Source organism: Artibeus jamaicensis, unplaced genomic scaffold (assembly GCF_021234435.1).
Source record: "Artibeus jamaicensis isolate MK-2021 breed Jamaican fruit bat unplaced genomic scaffold, CSHL_Jam_final contig_729, whole genome shotgun sequence".
NCBI classification, from domain to species: Eukaryota; Metazoa; Chordata; class Mammalia; order Chiroptera; family Phyllostomidae; genus Artibeus; species Artibeus jamaicensis.
Genome location: NW_026521939.1, coordinates 3,107,328 through 3,128,756, shown reverse-complemented (window position 1 = coordinate 3,128,756; position 21,429 = coordinate 3,107,328). Strand labels below are relative to the sequence as shown.

The 21,429-nt window shown below is 47.6% G+C and overlaps 1 protein-coding gene across 4 annotated transcripts in view; it reads right to left on the bottom strand.

The window, feature by feature from the left end:
• MYH11 (myosin heavy chain 11) overlaps positions 1 to 21,429 on the bottom strand; it is a 108,252-nt gene that overhangs the window by 43,887 nt on the left and 42,936 nt on the right. For 2 of the 4 annotated variants that reach the window (XM_053672161.1, XM_053672163.1), the window contains exons 4-9: positions 14,408 to 14,510; positions 12,772 to 12,792; positions 10,472 to 10,564; positions 7,727 to 7,790; positions 5,745 to 5,843; positions 2,276 to 2,419 (exon numbers count right to left, since the gene is read on the bottom strand). In XM_053672161.1, coding sequence (XP_053528136.1) covers positions 2,276 to 2,419; positions 5,745 to 5,843; positions 7,727 to 7,790; positions 10,472 to 10,564; positions 12,772 to 12,792; positions 14,408 to 14,510 — 524 coding nt within the window. The remainder of the gene's footprint in view (positions 1 to 2,275; positions 2,420 to 5,744; positions 5,844 to 7,726; positions 7,791 to 10,471; positions 10,565 to 12,771; positions 12,793 to 14,407; positions 14,511 to 21,429) is intronic. The other 2 variants (XM_053672162.1, XM_053672164.1) reach the window with 1 other exon arrangement.

Sequence of the window (21,429 nt, the reverse complement as noted above, 5' to 3'; positions counted from 1 at the left end):
CGTACATGGCAACTATAAAAATAAATGCAGAGTAAATAAAAAATATTATCAAATTCTAGCAAGATGCTGGGGCCTGCCCCGGTGCTGGGTCTGGGCTCTGCTCCCTGGGGTTAAAAGGGAGGTTAGCAAGTACCAGGGAGCGGCCGAAGACCTCGCAGGGGCCAACCGCTACTCTCTGACAGGCATCAGAAAAACTGAAGGAAGCAGAGAAGGGAACTACGTCTCAAGGTGGGATTCTGTGTCACTGATAAGGATGCGAGTTTGCATTTTATAATATACTGGGCTCCCTGTAACCTTGGCTCCCATACCGTGACCCTGACACAGATTTTTAAAAGAGTTTAAAGGACAAAAAACACCTTCCCACAGACAAAAACAGAGCACAGTGAGTCAAAAAATAGGGCTCGGGAGTCCACACGACCTGAAGGTGAGTCCTAGCTCCATCGGTAACTCACTGTGTGTCCCTCACTTCTTATCTGCAAACCAGGTGTAACCGCAGCCTAGTGCATGGTGGTTAAATGATGCGCAGAGAGCTCCCGGCGCATTGCTTTGTCACCCGATGTCTCCACTTTAAATACAACCATTTCCACATAAGCCAATGTTTTTCCAAAACAGTTTAAATGGCCCCATCATTCCCCTTATAAGGTCAAACAATAACTTAATGGGGATTTAATCCTCAATAATTTATAGAGGATTTAATAAATCCTCTATAGATCAATATTTTAGTTTGTTCCAGTTCTTTATTATTTAAATAAAACTGGACATCATGGTACATTACAAAAGGGGAGGAGGAGAGGGGGAATTTAGCAAATGCCTGGCACATAGCAAGTACTTAATCGTTAGTTGAATTTTTTTTTAAACAAAAGATTAGAAGCAAAACTGACTCATGTCCCAAATAAAATGAATTATTCTTGGAGAACCAAGTCATTCAGCAAGGGGTACTGTTAACATTGGATTCTGATGTGGAACCCTGGCCAAAATCCACAAACACTGTCCATTTGTCAAATGGCCCATGAAACTTTCTTTTCCTGGGCCCCAGTTTATCTCAGGAAGAACTGCCCCTCCCCGTAGCTGCGTTTCAGCAACCTAGCGCTGTTCCGGGGTGTCCAAAGGGCATGGGAAGGGAGGAAAATTTTCCACAATCTCGTCCTGGTGTACCCAAAGGAGAATAGCCTTGAACAACGGGGCACATCTAACCCAGAAGGAAAAGTGTTTCTTGAAGTACAACGTGGAGACCAAGAGTATCGCATTGGGCTGTTCTATTCTCAGGGGCAAATGTGCTTCTTGGTCACTGGCTGATGATACTAATCAATATTGGTCTATTATCAGAGCTGCCTTTCCAGGAAGAGCCAAAGGAAACCCACTGCCTCAGTTATTCTCTCTCCCATATCCTCTGCCTACATGTTATTTTTAAAAAGATTTTATTTATTCATTTTTAGACAGATGGGCAGGGAGGGAGAAAGAGAGAGAGAAACATTGATGTGTGAGAGACACATTGATCAGTTGTCTCTCGAATGCACCTGAACTGGGGACCAGGCCCACAACCTAAGCGTGTTCCCTGACCAAGAATCATATTGGGGACATTTTGCTTTGTGGAATGACTCCCATCCAACTAAGGCACACAGGTCAGGGCTGCCCACATGTTATTGGTGAAGTCAACTACCTCTTTACCTCCAGGTCCAAGAATGGAACAGAGACCTAAGCTACCCAGAACTTTCTATAACCTGGCTACAATGAATAGCTCAGGTATATGAACATCGACCTTGGGCAACCGATAAGAGTCAATCAGATTTCATTTAGGGACTCAAGGAGAAAATCCACTCTGCTCTTTTCTGTTGGATCTAAACCCAAGAATGTAAGGGCTGGAGCTATGGCAGCCATATTGTTACCAAGAAGCTACAGCCTACATAAAATTAATGTTGTTCACAGACCAGGTTCTAGAGATATCCTTTGAGCCTCTAGAACTCCCTGTACCTGAATCCAGTATTCCTGAACTTTTTTTTAGCTCTGAGTGAATCATTTTCCTTTTTGCTAAAGATAATTTGGGTCACTTGTAACGGAAAGAGCCCTAATTTATACAGTTACTTTTTAAAAACACCAATAAATCACCTCAATGAATACTCTTTCTTTTTTTTTTTTTTTTTTTTGAGCATTTGGGAAATTCAGAGAGCAGAAATGTATCCTGACCAGAGAAGAATCCCTACCTGGTTCCAGTGGAACCAAGAGCTTGAATCCAGGTCTTCCCGCCAGCCCCCAGACTCAAGGTGTGAAGACTTACACAGCTGCTCTTCTTCACTGAAGCCCATGATCCCCATGGCCTCCAAGGTTTCCTGGAACATCTCATCATCCTGGGCAGCTGGGATGGGCACGTAGCCATTGGAGAGGAACGTGTAGTTGTTGAAGCCCTCCAATAGCAAGTCATCTAGACGGAGAGAGAGATGGGGTGTGGTCAGGAAGGCACACGAGACAGGAAACTGGTAAAGGGTCTGGGCCATCATAATTTCTTTCCCTTTCCTAAGACTTGGACGGTTTAGAACCTTCCTTCTGCATCATCTCATAGGTGGCTTCGCTGGCCATCACTGGCCTCATACAGCAGCATAGGTTGTACACCTCTTCAGGGTACCCGGCAGCTGAAATTCAGCCTTGACTCCACTGGCTAAGCCACAGCCCCTGATCTGGGGCTGCATTTGCCCAGAGGAAGGGACACCTTTATGTCAGTTGCCCAAAGGCACCCTGCCTTCAGGAACAGAGATGTCTGAAAAGTTAGATCAATCTTTACTTACCCATGTATTGTATTTTATAAAATAAAATCGTACATGAATGTGAATTTTTAAAATGAATTACTAGCAAAAGGTCTATAATAAAAATACACTCCCCATCCCACCCCTTCTCCAACTCCTACCTTACCTCACAATAACTGCTTTTATCTCTTTTAGCTGTTTCTTCTGGTAGTTGCCATGACTTCTACATATGATAAGCTTAGAATATATATTCTTATGTTTGCATGTGGTATGATAGGAAATTTCTGAATATGTCAAAATTAGATATTCTCTATTGATTTCCTACTGTGGTGGATAAAGATTGAGCTCTCACACCATCCTCCCTCTCCTCCAACTATTTCCAGCTGAATATTTCCAACTATTTCCAGACAAAGTTTAAATCCGGGGCTGGCAAATCTGGTCTGCTGGTTGTTTCTGTAAATAAAGTTTTGTTGAAACACAGCTTCTCTTATTTCCTTGTCTACTATCTATGGCTGCTTTCATGCTACAAAGGCAGAGTTGAATAGTTGCAACAGTGACCAAGTGGTCCCCAAAGACTAAAATATTTACTAACTGGCGCTTTAGCAAAAACATTTGCCAACTCCCTGTGTGTATTATTACATCTATTTAACATCATTTTCTTTAAGATCATGGTTACATATCTTTGTTGGTGTTTAGCCACTACCTCTTTCCCCCCAATTTTAGAATTACTTCTTTTTTTCTTACTTCACACCCTCAAATACATCAAGTGTCTCTTTTGGATCAATCTTTCATTAGGCTGGATTTTATTATATTTTTGGAAGAAAGTCAGTGAGATACTTTTGTTTTCAAGGTCTTTTATGGGCAAGTCACTTGGAAGCTACTTAATAAGCTTGAGCTTTAATTTACCCAAGATACCAATTAACTCGAGCCCTTGGATTAACTGAAATGCCTGATTAACGTCACAAGAAATTTACATCATTGCCAAGACCTCATTATCCAGACTACAAATACATTTTTAAATATTTTATTTTCTCTAAAAGCCTAACTAACCTCTTCCCAGATCTATCCTCAAGAATACAAATGGTTCCTTGGAATCTTAGTGGTTGGCCATATCCTTGCCCAATTTCTGGAAGACCAGCGGCAGAACACAAAACTGGGACCCAGGTTACCAAACCACCAAGCTGGTGACTTTGATGCTAAACAGGAGGAGGAGGGACATGAACATTTCTTCCCAGGCCACTCCACAGCATCTGCACTGTAACTACTAATTTACCTATTTGCAGGTGTATAGCATCCATTCAGCATCCGGCCTTTTATCCAAAATTGCTCCAGACCAAGCATCCAGAAGCAATAACAAATGCTGCCCCCCCTAGTGGTGGCATATTGCAATGCATGTAGTTCTTAACCAAAATAGCTAACCCTGGGCCACAAAACTAGTGGGAAGCTAAGTCTGTATTTTTCTCCTAAAGTTTTAAACCTAGACTTAGTACTAGAATATAGACCATACCCTGTACCTATATTCATTGGTGTATTTCTTTTCTCAGCTACATGGTTTACATATTCTTTTAAGAATTAGTAGATTACTACATGTCTAGAACATATATATCATTTCCTAATGGAATGTGGCATAAAGTATATTGTTTATATGCAAAAAATATATTTCTTATAACAAAAATCAGTATACCTATTTTTATGAATGAAGCTTTGTTGTAATGCAGCTATGGCCATTGATTTATGTATTGTCTATGGCTGGTTTTGCATTATGTTCAATGGCAGAACCGAGTAGTAGTGACAGAAACCATGTGGTCTTTGAGAAGCTTAAAAGATTTATTATTTAATCCTTCACAGAAGGTTTGTTGAACTCTGCCCTATGAAGGCCACTTCAAAGTCTGTTTCAAAACATATATGAGGTCTGTTTGGAGAAAGTCCATCATTGTTAATATAACAAGAATGGTTCACATGACATCCATTTAACCTAGCAGCCAAGAAGAGTGGACTGGAATGTGCGTGTGTGAACAATGCAACTTCACTGCACTAGTCAGTGGGGGTGGTAGATGCAATTGAGTGAGCATGTGTACTGTGTGGCCGTCTCATTCAAAAGGACTGAGCGAGTAGAGCAATGAATCTGCATCAGATTTTGCATTTAGCTTGAATGTTCCTCCGTGTAAACTACGTAGATGGTTCAGAAGGCCACAGCTTTGGGAACTGGTGATTGGTAGCGTCCTCATAACTATGTGCCCACTCATGCATCATGTCTCGTGCAGTTTTGTGGTGAAACATCAAATCACCCAGGTGACTCCGCTCCCCTACAGCCCAGATTTGGCATCCCATGACTTCTGGCTTTTCCCAAAACTAAAGTCATCTTTGAAAGGAAAGAGATTTCACATCATCAATGAGATTCAGGAAAATATGACAGGGAAGCTGATGACGACTGGGAGAACTGTGTGAGGTCTCAAGGTGCCCACTCTGAAGGGGACTGAGGCGTCACTGTCCTATCTGTGTACCATGTTTCTTGTATGTTTTTCAATAAATGCCGCTATTTTTCATATTACATGACTGGATACTTTCTGGACAGACCTTGTAATAATAAAAAATGCTTATTTCCACTTCCCCTCCAAATTTATTATAACATTATAACTTATATACTTGCAATTTTTATAAACTGGCAAATACAGCAATTGTCTCTCTCCCTCCCCGGAAGGCACGGATTGTGTCTAACTGAACCTGACACCTACAAGTCTAATGGGACTTGATTAGTTATTTAATGACTAACTGGACTGGATGTCTACTATGTCGCATAGTAGGTGCTCAGCACATGAGAATAATGGAATAAAAGGCACACTCCTCACTGAAAGGAGACGAGGAAGGCTGTATCTACCACCCGAAGATACAGTTCTTTCCTCTGGCAGGATGGCAGGCTCTGTTTTAATAGCCAAGGAACTGACCCCAGATTATGGCGAAAGGGAGAGCTGGAACTCCCCATTCTCGCCCTTACTAGTCACTTACTTTTCATCTTGTCCTTGGCTCCAGCAATCATATAATAGAAGATGTGGAACGTCCTCTCATCCCTGGCTTGGCGAATCGCCCGTGACTTTTCTAGCAGATCTGGTTTGGGAGAAGTTAAGAATTCCGGGGATACCATGGCTGTTTCCTTGGCAGGAACCCACTCTTCCTTCCCAATCCCTGTCATGTTAGCTGCTGGAGGGGAAATCTCCAGGACCAGGAGAGACTCCCCGGAGGGTTCTGAGGAGCCTTTGAGAGGCAGCTGAGTCAAGCCATCTGCGCCCGACTTACACAGGTGGACCCTCTAGTTCTGGCTCAGATTCCTTAATGAGACTACTGTGTGCCACTGGCATTCCCACGGCCCAAAGAAAAGTGAGGGGAATGGAGGGAAAAAAAAAAGCATAGAAAGACAGGAGCCAAAGATCCAACCACCATCACCAACTCTGCTGCAGAGTGAACTGTCTTAAGATGTTACAGAGTAAAAATAATTACCCCTCTATGACTTAGTGATCCTCGTTTTAAAGTGTTTTGTATGCATTGTCTCATTTAAGTTTCACAAACTATTCTAGGAAGTAAGTGTGAATAATATTTGCATTTTTCATGCAGGAAAACTATAGGAAGGAGAAAACTCTGGGAGGCACATTATCTCCCAAGAGCACACAGCTAGGAAGTAGCAAAGCCAGGTGGCTGTGGTGGCTAAATTACCCCAGTCAAGGGGCTGGGCTTCACAGAGTGGGTGCCAGCCCTGGCAGAGCGACCTTGACCCAGCCTTGGAAGGGAGACTGTAAACATACCCTGCTAATTCATCTAAGATGAGCCGTTCTGTCGTGGGAGGTGGGGGAGATGGACATGGAGACCATTGAGGATGGTGGGGGAGGGCACATTTGTGACTGAGCTGTTGTACCAGATGGAAAAAGAGGACTATACATAACCTCTCGTGGGCTCTTAAGAATAGGTTAACTAACAATAATACCACGGCCATCACGTGTCAGAGGCACACTTTGGGTCAAGCACCATGCCAAGGGCCAGGCACCTCATTTCATTTAACTGCAGTTTACATATGGCTCCATAAGTAGGTGCTATTATCATTCCCATTTTACAGGTGGCAAAACTGAGCCTCAGAGAGATGAAGCGACTTGTCCAAATCCCCATAGCTAACATGGCGGAGCTGAGACCTGGACTCAGACCCATGATGCCATTCCAGTCTATTCTCTTAACCAGAGCGCCAGAATGCAACCAGAACACTCCCCTGGGTCCTGTCATCGCCAAACAAATGCTCCACAAGCCATGAAGATAGAATGCCCTTGAGTCTGAGTGGCACCTGTAATGCTGCCCTGATCAGTTACGAAGCCCTAGATGTGGTCCCCAAGTCCAGAAATTTCGAACTTGGCTCCACTTCCCCTGCCAGAGTCTCAGGAGATGCTCTTTGTGTCCTTTGCAGCATGACCGTCCCTATGGCAAAGCTGTTTCTGCCCATTTCCTATCTGTGGGCTGCAGCCAGTCACAAATCAGTTCTCTAAGGAGAACAAGGGGTCCTGGGTTTGGCCTCGGATCATGGCTCGAAAAGGATGAAGTGAAGATCACACAATGGCCAACCCTTACTCTGCATCTGGCATGGCTCTGAGAGAGGGCTCTACATGAATTAGGTCACTTTATTCTTCCAACATCTCTTCCAGATAGGTATACTACTATCCCAATTTCACTGATGAAGCACAGAAAGGTTGAGTAACTGGCCCAAGGTCACTCAGCTAAGGAGAGGTCTACACAGAATGAAATGCAGGCTGTTTCGGGTTCAAACCCAGGGACCACTGTGTCACGATGCCTGCTATTAAGGGAGAAAGACCCATAGGAAAATTTGTTCTGGGAGGAACCCAAGAGTTTGGGGACAAAGAAGAAACTCTTATGCCTTTTGTGGCCTCCTCAGGCTCTGGGAAGGAGGTCGGCTGGGTGGGGCTCCCATGTGGCCCATGCTCAGCAAAGGATACAGGTCTCAATGTTGGCTCCCACGATGTAACCAGTGACATCGAAGTTGATGCGGATGAATTTGCCCTGCCAACAGGAAAACAGTTCATAGTCAGTTCCTGGGCCTCAACCCCTCACCCATTCCTGCAGGCAGGTGGGCAAGGAGAAGGCAGGGAGCCCGTGGGGCAGGGCAACCCCACAGGCTCAGAGTCTCACAGGGCAACTTGTCAGAGGGAAGCACCGTCTCCGACCTGGGATGATCCAAGGACTCATGCAACGCAGGAATTTATGAAACACTTGCACAAGTCAGTTCCACTTGGCTCTTGCCATGACCCTCAGCCCATCATAGCTATTCCCATTTGAAAGGTGGAAAAACTGAGGCTGAGAGAGCTACCCAATCTACTAGCACTCCTAAGAGGAGGAGCCATAAGGAGAAGGCACGTTTTGTCACTTCCAGTGGCTGGAGGGCTCCCCACCTGCCAACTGCCCAGAAACATGCTGGGTCCTCCATGATGAGACAGGTCCAAGTTCATCCAGTTGCAAAATAACCCCCTCTTTGGGACCAGTGAGCATGCACGGTGACTCCAGGAGCCACACTATTCAAGCAGGCCCCCCATGGGAGGCTCTGTGGGTGGGTCTGGGCCATGTGCCCAGCCCTGGGACTCATCAGATCTCCTTCCTGGAAGAAGATGCCCAATATACCTGCCTCTGCCTCCGCTGAGCTACAAAACCATCCTGCAGCCTCGCTCTTTACCTGCTTTTTCAGTAGCTGACAAAGGATCGCACCCTTTCCGCCCACCATGATGTCCATGGTGGGAGACGTTCCCCTGTGTGGACATGTGCCCTAGGCTTGCTCAGGCCTTGACAAAAGCCCTACACTTTTTCTGTCAGGAAGTAAGACAGGAGAATGACTGAGATGGTCAAAGCCGTTGCACCTGCAACAGAGAACCTACCAGTTCTGCGTGCATCCCTCTCCCTTCCTCCCAGGAAAGCATGGGCACCCGCGAGCAGAGGACCCTTTGTGGGTTCACTCTGTGCTCTCATTTATGACATCTAGAAACATGGTACTGAGTGCAGCACACACATGCACTGCTCCTCAGTGAAGGCAGCACATCTCCCACGAGGATTTTGGAAATCTGGGGGAGTGGCTGACTGGGTGGTCGCATGATGGCGGAGGCTGCTCTTTTGGAGGGGACAGGGGCCAAGGATGCTAAGCACCCCGCACTGACCAGGAGAACCCCAGACACCAAGCATTGCCCATGTGCCCTATGACTTTCAAATCTCACGCCTGACATTCGCGGGAGTGAAAAATCTGTTTGGAACTAGCTGACCTAGAACCTAACCCTATTTTAGATAAAAACTTGCAAAATTTTTAAATGTTGTTTTAATGTAAGAATATCACATCCAGGTAACTCTAGTAGAGCTCTTCCAAGAGTGTGCCACCATTTTGGAAACCCCCCTGCCAGGCACGAGTCCCCAGACACCGCACCCTGTCTCCGGCTGCGTTCGTAGCATCACGGGCCTGGTGAGTCTGGATCGAATGCAGCAAGTGTACAACTACTTCACTGTGTCTTCCGAGGTCATGAGGCCCGAGCACTGATACACTGAAATTCGCATTTTAACTATGAATTGTTCTGTTTCATTTCTCCTTCATATTGCAGTTAAGTCATTATGTGGACTTGTTTTCACCTGATGTGTATAGTAAGTGATGTTGCCTACAACTCTAATTTTGGGAAAGCAAAGGGGACGCTGCATAGTTACTTGTTATAAAAAGTGGGTCTTGAGGGGGCAGGGGACCCCTGTGTGAGCACAGAGGACACAGGAATGCTGACAGAGGTCTCCACAAAGAGTTTTTCATAGGGTTCCACCCCAGCGGGTGACAGCTGAGAAGAGCACCCACAAATTAGCAGAGACCTCCAATCATATGACATCCCAATCAGCATCCCTCATGTTGCCAAAATCCTCAGTCTTTCCTCAGCTTCCCTTCTTTAACATAGCTTTCTGACTCTCCTATGGTAGCCACCATTTAGTTTGTACAACAAAATAATTTTTGTCTGACCCGCTGCCCCCACTGTCAACCTCTGCTCATGTTCAAGCTTCTCCTGTCCCCTTTAGGCCCTAGCGAGAGAGGGGAGGCCCTCGAAACCTGGGGAAGCGTGTGCGGGAAGGTGGCGCCTCCTGCCTCGTTGACCGACGCCTCCCCAACTAGACCGAAAGCTTCATGAAGGCTGTGATCACATCTGAATTGTTCATCATGATCCTGTAAACCTAGCTCAGTACCGGATACATAGTAGGTGCTTACTAAAAATTAACTGAGCAAATAAAAAAAAAGACAATGGTATATATAAAAATACCTACCAGAATGACTGTACACAGTAAGTGCTTAATAAATGTTCATGAAGGATGTATGTGCCTGGTATCAAATAGGTGCTCAATTCCTGTTTTGCCAAATAAGTGTCCAGCACATATTAGGTGCTCATAAGTATTTATTGAATCAATTATGAATGTCAAATGCCTAACAGGGTGCTTAGTACACAGTAGATTCTCAATGAATATTTGGTGAATGATGGAAGGAAGGAAGAAGTGAGCCCCTGCAGGGTTGTAAGGTCAAGACAGGACTGAAAACACAGAGCAAAATGTGTGACGTATGCCTCTGTCCCATCCATCCCAGACTCCCTGTGCAAACACAGACTCTGTTTTCTCAGGCAAGAGGTGACACCGTAGGACCTGAGCCTTTCCCAGAAAACCCACGTGGCTTGGCTACTTACAAATCGTGAGGAGTTGTCGTTCTTGACTGTTTTGGCATTGCCAAAGGCCTCCAGAATCGGGTTTGCTTGTAGAAGCTGCTTTTCCAGCTCACCCTAAAATTCATTCATATCTAGTTATTGGAGAAAGAGACCCAGACACTGATAGTTCTGCCCCAGATGAATGTTGTCCCAAAGCTCGGCCCTTCAGCCACAGGTTCTCCATCCTGTCACCTACCCGCTCCGAGACCACAATGCTACTGCCCAGACTTGCTCCAGGGTATCAGAAGAAAAGCAGCTGGCTGAGCTCTCTGGTAGCCAGGGCCTCTCTTCCCTAGGAAGGCTACGTTTCCCTGGATGGGGCCTGCTCATTCACGCAATATCACTGCCGCTCAGAACAGCGCACCGCCCAACACCGGAGGTCATTTACATCGCAGTGAGTGGCGCTCCCGGAGTTGTGCAGTGCCCGACCTGCGCTACTGCTGAGGGGTGGCAGTCCTGTTGCTCTTTGTGTTTAAGAAGCAACTGCCTTCAAGCTAAACCACTCCTGATGGCTTTAGTGTGATTTTGTTCTTGAGTCGCCATTTTTCCTTTTGCGGACTAGTTTTCTGAGGGCTCCTGTGCAAGACAAGTAAGGAATGTGCAAAACCCACCAGGAATACTTTTAACGGATGGCAGACCAAAGCTACAAAGCAGGTTGCCTGAGCTCCATTCATCAGGTTAAATGCAGCTGAGACTGTACACAGCCCACGGGCCCTCTCTTGGGGGCTCCTGTGCACAAATGCAGTCATGTGATTAAACGTGGCAGGAAAGGGCCAACGAGGTAAGTCATGCCGGGAAGCGAGGAGCTGCTCGTTGCCTAGCCCCCCAAAAATGGTGGCTGCAGACTGGCCCGGAGGCCTCCCTGTCCAGCCTCCTCCAGGTCGCGCTGGGAAGCCGTGAGCTCTGAGGGTTTCCTCCCGGTTCTGTCTGCCGATGCCCCTGCTCCCTCTCTTCCAGGGCAGTAGCACTGGGCTAAAAAGAAGCCAGGGAAGGCTCTAAGGGGGAAAGGGCGAGCACGATTTTCCTCCTGTTCCTCCGGTACCAGGAGGGCGCTGTGTAGCTGTCCCTAAGGGGACAAAAAGGGAAGGGACTGTTTCCTTAGGTGTCTATGCACGTCTTCCTCCTTTGCAGCTCCCGAAGAAGATGAAACTGAAGTCTCATCTCTGTGAAAATCTAGCCACAGGTGAAATCCTCTGGAATGGGGGCTTGTGGGAATTTATGACAAGAGTCATGGGCTTTCCTTGGTTAGAGGGAAGAAGTCTGAAAAGGGATCCTTTTGTCAGTACAAACTTGGGGTCCCAATACCCCACAAAAAGTTCCCTTTCTAGAATGGAAATTCTAGCTGGTGAGGTTGAAATGTCCTTCTCAGAAGAGCTTTAAACATGGGGACCAGGTCCAAACTGCTCACTTTATGGATGAGACTGTGGCCCAGAGAAGTTAAGTGTCTTGCCTGAGGTCACACAGGAGCAGATCTCAACCAGAATGCCAATCCTCCTGACCCATCCATGGCGCTGCTGCCCAGGCTCTAACTAAGATGCACTGAGTGTGGTCCTAGTGCACTGGGACCCCTGCAGCTCTCGTCCAGGCTGAGACCCATGTGCCAGCCCCCCAAGCTCCGGGTTAGACATGAGTTCACAGAGGCAGAGGTCCAAGTAAGTCCTGGTCGTGTGTCGCATAGCTGGGGCCTTACCGTGCCACCAAAGCTAGTGCACCGCAAACCCCAAGACTCCTGTCTCCGGAGCCTCGGGTGAAGCAATCAGCATGCAAAGAGAGACACGCACTGCACACGCATGCACGAGGACATGCCAGTGCCCAGGGGACATGGCTCGGGGGAGAGATACAGGGATGATGGCAGGGCAGAGGGAAGGCATGCCATGGCAGTGCCATTAACTGACTGTCAGTCAAGCCAGGGAAGCTTTAGGGCCATATAATCCTAAAACAGTCAACCAGATGGGCCGATGATTCTAGGACATTCCGGGTGGTGGGCACGTTGGTGGGCGGGGGGGGGACTCATCTGAACTGGGCAAATCCATTACGGGCTGGAGGGTGATCCTGGGGGTTCCCTCGGGAGCCCTGTGGGTGGCCAATGTGTCCCCGCACTGGCATCGGACACCCACAGGACAGTAGTATGTCGGTGCATTTGCTGGTCTGGGCTGTGAAACTTGGGGGCCTAGCCCACTCTACGGTCAGCTACGGGGCTCAGTGGGTGCAACAGGACCATGCAGATCTAAATACACTCCGTGCCTCCCGTACACACCAGGAAAACACTCCCAGTTACTCACGTAGGCAAGAGATGGGCCTTGCTGTGGTTGAACGATACAGTATAAAACAAATGTCAGTGTTATTTTAATCACACATAAACCAGGAGCTGGAGAATAGATGATTCCGGTCCCCCCCGCCCTGGCAGCCTGCATTCCCCAAGGTGACTAGGACAGCAGCAACTTCTTTTTGATTCTCTTTCTTTCTCTGTTTGGTGCACTCCCATTTCTAATTTCTTACAGACCCGGAGGTTTCAAAGGTTTCTGTAACTGCAGGGGCCGTGGTGGGATCTTTAAGGCCATATCAGATGACATCCTGTCTGAGCCGTGTTTACATGTGCAGAGAAAGAAGGACTCAGCACCACAGTGTGTGCTTCAAAACATCAGGCATTATTATTAAGTAGCATCATTTCTTATTCTTACTGTTCTAGGGAAAGGAAAGGCCGGGGAAGCAGTGGTTAACTGGCACGCAAACCCTGGGGCTGTCTCTCGCTCCACAGCATGCCAGAGGCAGTTCAGAGATGCCAGACCTTGGGTTTTCTGTGTTTGGGGGAGGAAGGTTCCTGAAGCTAAAACCAGGTCCCTCCCTGGATCTTCAGGTGCCCCCTAGACAAGATGGTCTCCGTGGCTGCTCCAGAGCCACCTCTGAGAGCCGGAAACAAGACCGGGAATGGCAGGAACCAATGACACCCAACCCATCATTAGGCCTCTGTTCTGCCATCTCTCCTGCCCCAAACCTTCAACAGAGGCACTGGAAAGGTCCTTCAACAGCCCCATTGCTTGTCGCCTCCTCTGGGACAGACGAGGCAGGGGTGAGGTGGAGGAGAAGGAAGAGAATGATAGACCCAGGAAGGGATCATTCTAAAAATCTGCTTTTCCTTTTCTTTGAAGCCCTTAATCAAACTGCCTCATCGTGGGGTTATCTGTATGGTTACTTGACGACTCCCCCTCTTTCCCACGCGTGTGGGAACTCAGTGCCTAGAATGACAGCATCTCTTGGACTCATCGCTGGAGCACATCTGGCAGAGCCTGGCAAAGAGCAGAGGCTCAGTCATGGGCACTGGACTGAAGCCCACATGCTGAGTGACACCAGTATATCCCCTGGGGCCCTGTCGGAGGGACACGTCGAGGAATAGCAGGGGTGCCACACACTAGGGGGTCCACAGACTCCCACAAAGCAATGGCTCCAAGTCAGGGTGACTCTGCCCCCTAGAGGACCCCCGGCAGTGTAAAGAAACACGTTTGGTTGTCACCCTGAGGGAGGAGTTGCTACCAGCATCTAGTGGGAAGAGGCCAGAGGTGCTGCCTAACACCCTACAGTGCATAAGATGCCCACAGCACAGAATTATCTGGTCCAAAGTGGCACTGGTGCCACCGTGGAGAAACCCTGATGGAGAACAAGGACTCCTCACGGTGGTTGGGAGAGGGCTCCTCCCATTTCACAAAACAGGAGCCCTCGGAGGATGATCCTGGCTGCGCAGACCCAAACGCCACCCCCCAGGGAGAAAAAGACCCCTCCTGTGAGCCATTGGGGGAGGAGACAGTTAAACAGGGACCTGAGCGCTTACAATGCTGAGTCCTGGACCGCTTAACAGTGCTTGTCTGCGGCTCGGTCAGGCCACGAGCCCAGACACCCCTCTGCTAAGGCACAGCCACTCACCGTGATGCTTGTGTCCTTCTTGCCCTTGTGGGAGGAAGCCACCACGGCCAGGTACTGGATGACTTTCTTGGTGTTCTCCGTCTTCCCGGCTCCGGACTCACCTCTGAAAGACATGGGGACAATGTCTCACTGGAGATAGTCCTGCGTGGGTGCTCTGTGGGTGCCTTTCTGCAGCTCCAGGCCATTTGCCAAATGGGGAAACTGAGGCTGTCTGCAGGGAAGTGGCTTGCCCAAATTCACACTGCTGGCAGATAGCAGGCTAGGCCTCAAACCCCAGACCACGATCTCAATCGACTCCTCCTGAGAGGGAGGAGGCAAGAAAGAATTCAGACTAAGAGGGTGAAAGAGAAAACCAGAGTTTTCCTACCAAGGTCCAAACTTAGGCTTATTTGGAGTTTAAAACATGGATTGTACATTTTAGAGCAGTTTTAGGGTCAAAGGAGAATGGAGTGAGAAGTACACAGAGTCCCCACGTCCCTCTGTGCCCCCCACAGGCACAGCCCGCCAATACTGAACATCCCCACCAGCCAGATACGTTTATCAAAGCGAGGAACCTGCACTGACACATCATTGCCGCCCCGGCCGTAGTTTTTCCTCCAGGGTTCATACAGGATAGTTCTACTGTGACTTCTCTACTGACGAGATATCAGTAGCGTTGTTAGAGATGGAAAAATTAGGCAAGAGGCAGCTTTCAAGAAAAGATGTAAGTCTCTCTCACAGTGTTGGGGCCTAAGGTAAAAACTTTAGAAATTCCCCTTCCGGGAAAAAAAGACTGGGTATCCCATTAGCCCCTGGACAGATGAAGCCCCTTCGTCCCCCGGAGAACCCCACTCCGATGGTCAGGTTTCTGGCTCAGTGTCAAAAGGTGAACCTCGTGGAAGTAATTCCTGCTGAGGTGTAAAAGACTGATACGTTTAGATTAGCAGGGCACTGTCTTATCAAAAGAGTATTCCTAGAATATGAGGGTAGATTTTTTTTTAACCCAGATGGCCTGTCTGAGCCAGCTGCCTCTCTTGGCCACTGGAGACCACTGTGGTGGGACCCGCAGGGTCACACGAGAGTTCAGACCCTGCCTCTGACTCCCACCATTCCTAGTGAGCGGGACGGACACGGCCTTAACCCAAGCCTCCTCCCTTCGTGTCCTGTGTGTGTGTGTGTGTGTGTGTGTGTGCTTCCTTTCTTTGTCCAGACTCGCTCATTTTCTGAGCTCACTGAATATTCTGAAAGGCATATGCTGAAAAGAGATCACTTTTTTAAGTCTGGAAGAGAATTTGTCCACCCTGAGGTCAGCTCAAGATTCTCCCTGCTGAACCAGCACCACCAGTGCTAGTGTGGTCCCTGCTCTTCTTCCTAATTAGGAAATAAAAAAATTAATTTGCTCTGCCAAGGGCCCGTTAATAACTTTGCTCATGGTTAAAAAGAAAAAGAAGGAAAGAAGAAGCATGTGCCTCTAATCACTGGATCCAGTCCGACAGGCTGCTCAGTCCATAAATCAAGGGTCTGATCGCCAGGAACAAAGGGAAGTCTCACGCACTGCCCTGCCCCTCCCCAGCGGTCTTTATTCCCAAAGGGCCACAGCATTCCGCATGGCCTCAGAGGCACCTTGTGAAATGGGAATGGGAGGTAAAGCCAAGTCCAAAAATAATAAACTGTTTTTACATTTTAAGGAGAGAATGGACTTTGAAGGGGGAGCAGAAGCCCTGTGAGTTTCACATGCATTCTCTCTTTGACCCCCAGTCCTGAAGGTAGGACATATCCGTGTTATTGAAGAAGAGGAATGCTAGCCCAGAGAGGGTAAACGATGCGCCCTAGGCCACACAGCAAGGTCAGGGCAGAGTCGGAAAGTCAGGTCTCTGGTTCCAATGCAATCGGGACTCTTTTACTACATTTTAATGAGTGATTTCATGACATAGGCCCGACCCTCTAGGAACTTGCTTTCTAGGACCAGAGGAAGGGAGGGAAAAGGAATTGGTATTTCTTGAAGGGTTACTCTAATGAGGCACTGGCCTCACAGATCTGTTCATGTAATCCTCCCGACAACCTAAGGGAGGAGTTAGTGACTATCCCCCATCACCCACCTGGGGAAACTGAGGCTGAGAGGGCTGAAGCAAAACAAAGTGTCAGGTCCCAACTGCTCCTGCTATCTCACCGACAGGAAAAGGAGAGGAAGTGAGATTTGAACGTGAGTCTCCTTGCTGCCCAAGCCACGTTTTATTTTGATAAGTGAGTAAAGGGGGTGGAACGCAGGAGAGAAAAGCCCTGACGTCACTTCACCAAAGTTATTCATACACTCTGGGTGCCTTCGCTTGCCTCAATAGGCTCTTTAAAAATATGACCAGGGACCAAAAAACCAAGCCACCCTAAATATGAATCACTTCAATCGGGCCAATGTCAGAACGCTTTGCAGACATCCACCCAAACTGGAGGGGCCGGCCTCCGGTCAGAGTGGGAGGAAGGAGACGATTTTCGTGTGGCCGACTGCCTGTAGGTGGTCCGAGCCCATTCAGATCCAAGACAAGAGTCAGGGAGACAGCAGAGCACACAGTGTCCGGGAATCAGTTCCACCCGTCTTCCCTTGCCCAAGTTTTCTCATTTCCCACCTTCACCCTCAGCGTCTCCCACCTCCTCGCTTCTACAACAAAGACATCGCATGACCAACTGTGACCATGGCCTGGTCTTCCACCTGGTAGGGGAGGGGAAGTGGGACACGGACCCTGGGAATCTGCTTCTCCCCGTGTGGGCTGCTTGGCTCCACAGTTTCCAAGTTCTACTGATAAAAATAAATTGTCCTGGGAGGTTCTGCCAAAGAAAACACCCCAAGCTCCAGGCTCAGGGTGTCTGAAGACTGATGTACTCGGGGCTGCTTCAGAAACATTCATCTTTGCTTTTCCAGCCTCTGATTCTGGGGGTGCAAATACCTTCCTGGTCTGAGCACCCTAATCCTCTGCCCTATTTCTTAAGGGATTTAGAACCCAGGCCACTCCTCCTGGAGAAAGACCTGGATTCATGACAATAGACAGCTGTATGGCCCCGTAATTACGCTGCCGCCAAGTCTTTTAAGTCAGTCCAGTGCCAGAGGCTGGAAGGAGCTCCCCAGTGGCTGCTCAGTCCTCAGCCCCAAGCAGACCAGGCTTCACAGGTGTGTGACCTGGGCGGTCCCACAGAGATCTCCCCGAGGAGGGTCCTGTGCTTGACTTAATGCTCTTACAGCCATCTCGAAATTTGTAACGATTTTTAAACAAGGGGCACTGCATTTTTCTATTGTATAACTTCATGAATCAGGTAGCTGGTGCTGGCTCCCAGGGTTGAACACCATTCCCAAGTCCATTTCAGCTGGTTGTCCTTGGTAGTAAGGCCAAGTTGGCTCTGAGTCTCAGGGCTGTTCAGTCCCTGATTCTCATGTGATTCTAACCCCTGCAGATGGCAAAGTCCTCCGGCATCTGTGCTATCCAGCTCCTATACACCCTGCAAAGCCCAGTTAAGCACTGCCATTCTGAATACTGCCTCCAGCTTCCCCACACATCCTTCCCCTGTGGCATCAATAAGCAAAATAGCACAATGAGCTCCAGGACCTGACTGCCCGAGTTCAAATCCCTGCTCTGCCAGTTACCTGTGTGACCTTGAGCAAGTCATTGAACTACTCCCATGTGTTGGTTTCCTATCTATAAAATGGGTATAATAAAAGCTCATATGATTATCACAAGGATTAAATGGGTGAATATATATATATATATATATATATATATATATATATACATTTAGAACAAAGTCAGGTACAAAAGATGTTAGATATTATTACTTAATAACCATTTTCCCCTAATGCTTATATGTTCTGTTTAGATCATTACCTTCAACATTCAATTCATACTATCATTAAAATATAAGTTATGTCATTTATTCCCCACTGTTTAAGCCAGGTGCCAGCAAGTCATTTCTATGAAGGGCCAGACAGTAAATGTTTTAGGCCTTGCATGTCACACATTCTGTCCCAGCTACTCAGCTCTGCCTTTGTAGCATGAAAGGAAATGTATAAACAGTGGGCATGTTATAAAGCTCCAATAAAACTTTATTTACAAAAATACAGACAGGTGCCAAATGTGGCTCACTGGTCCGAGTTTGCTGAGCGCTGGCTGAGCCTTCCAGCTCTTTCCTGTCCATTTTAAAAGTCAAATTCACTCCCAGGACCTAGGAGACCCCACACGCTTTTCTCTAATCTCATGTGCCCCCCACCCTCCTCCTCCTCCCTCAGCCCCTCCCATGCACACACACACAGTTACCCTGTGAGCACGCAGCTTCCTCTCGACCCGGGGCCCCTTGGTGTGCTGGTCCCTCAGCCAGGGCCTGAGACTGGTTCACACCAGAGGAACTGCATGCTGGACCAGCGGAACTCATGTCTAACAACTACCTTCATTCAATTGTCAGTATCTCAACTACTAATTACCTATAGCGAACTGTTAGTCCCAACCTGGCTTACCTTGATCACCGATTATTTCCAAAAGCTAATACCCTGGTATCAATTTGTAGATCCTTAAGTCACTTTGGCTGATTTTAGATGGCCAAGATAAAATTTAATAAGGACAGCTAAGCTGTTGGTGGTTCAGAGGCAACAGAATGTACTTTCAAATAACAGCTGAATGATTTGGGGATTTGCCTTTTTGCACTGGCCAAATGCCTCCTTATGACTGAGGCCTGGCTACGAGCAGGGCAGTGTGTGAGTGGACAGATGAGGAGTGTCCCCATCCGCCATGAGCATACATTCCAGGAGGGAGGCTGGCAATAGACAAGGAAATGAATAAATAATCAAGATCATGGGAGGTGGCTATTATCACTTTATCAGGGTAACAGGATTGAGAGGACCGAGGCGAGGGGCCGGCTGTCGATGGCGTAGCTGAGGAGGAGCTGGACCCTGAAAGATGCAAAGCTGTGCCATGGGGAGACCCAAGGTAAGAGAGTACCAGGCAGCAGGAACGGCAGGGACAAAGGCCCACGGCCAGGAAGTGCAGGGCACATGTGGGAACCAAAAGGGGCCGGTGCAGCTGGAGGGTCAGAAGGAGGACAGCAGTGAGTGATGAGGGAAGAAAGGCTGGGCTGGATCACAAACCCCCGTCTAGGCCCAAGTAAAAGGTGTTGATGTCACTCTAATAAGGAGAGAAAACCCCTTCAGTAGGGAGTGAGTATTGAGAACCGGTGGGGAAGAAATCAAGCTGCCAGGTGGAGACCGGATTGCAGGGAGGATAAGTAAGTAAACAGTGATCACTGTTACAGCAGCTGATCCTTACTGGGTGCTGGTCAGGGGCAGTGGCGTTCTTCCCAGTCTCCTCCATGAACTCACTCCTTTCATCCCTGCAACGGTCGCCCGGTGGAGCACCTACTGAACCCATTTTACAAACAGGGAAACTGAGGCTCAGAGACATTCAGTGAATTAGGGAGAGGCAATGGAATCTGAGGCGTGGACAGAGGTGAGAAATATTTTAGACCACATTGTCCAGTGCAGGAACCACTAGCCAGAGGTGGCTATTTAAATGAACTAAAATTAGATAATGAAACTCCAGCTCCTTGGTTACATGAGTCATGTTTCCAGTGCTCAGCAGCCATCATCACAAAAAGTCCTATTATACCATATGCTGCTTTAGAGGAAGCAGAACCTGGTGTTGATGTGGGTGTTGGGACTGAGGGAAGGGTAGGTTCGTTTTTATCCTTGGAGCCTCTCCACAAACTCAGCACAGAGAGGTTAAGCCACAGGTGCAGGGTCACACAGCTATGAAGCTGTCTGTTAGGCACATTCCACCCTACTCCCTTCTGCCGTGATGCTAAATTCATTCACTTAATAGACGATGGTTGAGCAATGCTATTTTTCTACAGACGTAGATGAGCATTGTCATTTTTCTACCCAGGTACCTTGCCAGATGATACATGTCTGACACATGGGCCTGGCTCATAGATGCTCAGAGGGCTCTCGGGTTGCCTAAATAATGGCCCCTCCAAAGATGTCCACATCCTAACCCCAGAACACGAAACCATGTCATCTTCTGTGGCAAAATAGACTTTGCAGCTATGATTAAATTTAGGGTCTGGAGGTTGGGTGATTATTTTGGATTATGCTAGTCACCCAAGGTGATTACAGAAGGGTCCTTATAAAAGGCTAGTTGGAGAGCCAGAGAAAGAGATTTGATGCTGCTACAAGCTGGCTTTAAAGGTGGAGGAAGGGGCCACGAGCCAAGGGCTGTAGGTGGCCTCTAAATGATGGAAAGGCAGGAAACACCAGGTCAGCAGGTGGTCTTTGCATTTACACCCATACACCAAAGTGGCATTACATCATTCATTCTTATTGTTCATTGTTAAGCATCGAATGTTGATTTCTCACCATGGAGAAGGGGAATTCAGCTCCCATTCAACCCTCTCCTCTTCCCCATAGAGGCGATCTGGTCACATACACTATTTCCAGTTAGATCAACACTCAGGGTTTGCACTATAAAGATGACAGAAACACTACACGCAGTGGGGACCCTTCGTCCACTGTAATTTTTCCTCTGTCCTGCCTGGCTTTAGTTTTCTCTGGAATTAATAATTACCTTGTTTTATTATCTTCCAATTTTCCCTATACATCAATCCCAAACTAACTACAAACTGTCCAGATCTTCCACTGGTGCATTTCACTGTCTTCATCGCAACCATCACCATCCAAAATTCTTATTCATCTAGTTCACCCCCAGGACCCCCAGGGCCTAGCACCTCCTGGCACCAGTAGGTGCAAAATAAATATTTATTGCCTGAGTCTGTCCTTTTGACCTTGGGAGCTTATTATAAGAAATATTGAGGAAAAAGGCTGGAAAAGCACTTTGAAAAGCAGATAGCAGGCTCTAGCTTCATGCAAGGCAATAAGAACTCCTTAGCACCTTAACTCAGAACTTGTCATTCACAACTGTAAACACATAGCAAAAGCTGGAGCAGCAAAAGTCTAGAAATACAGCCAGTTACAGTTGATATCTGTTAATAATTCTGCTTATAACATGATTTGTTGT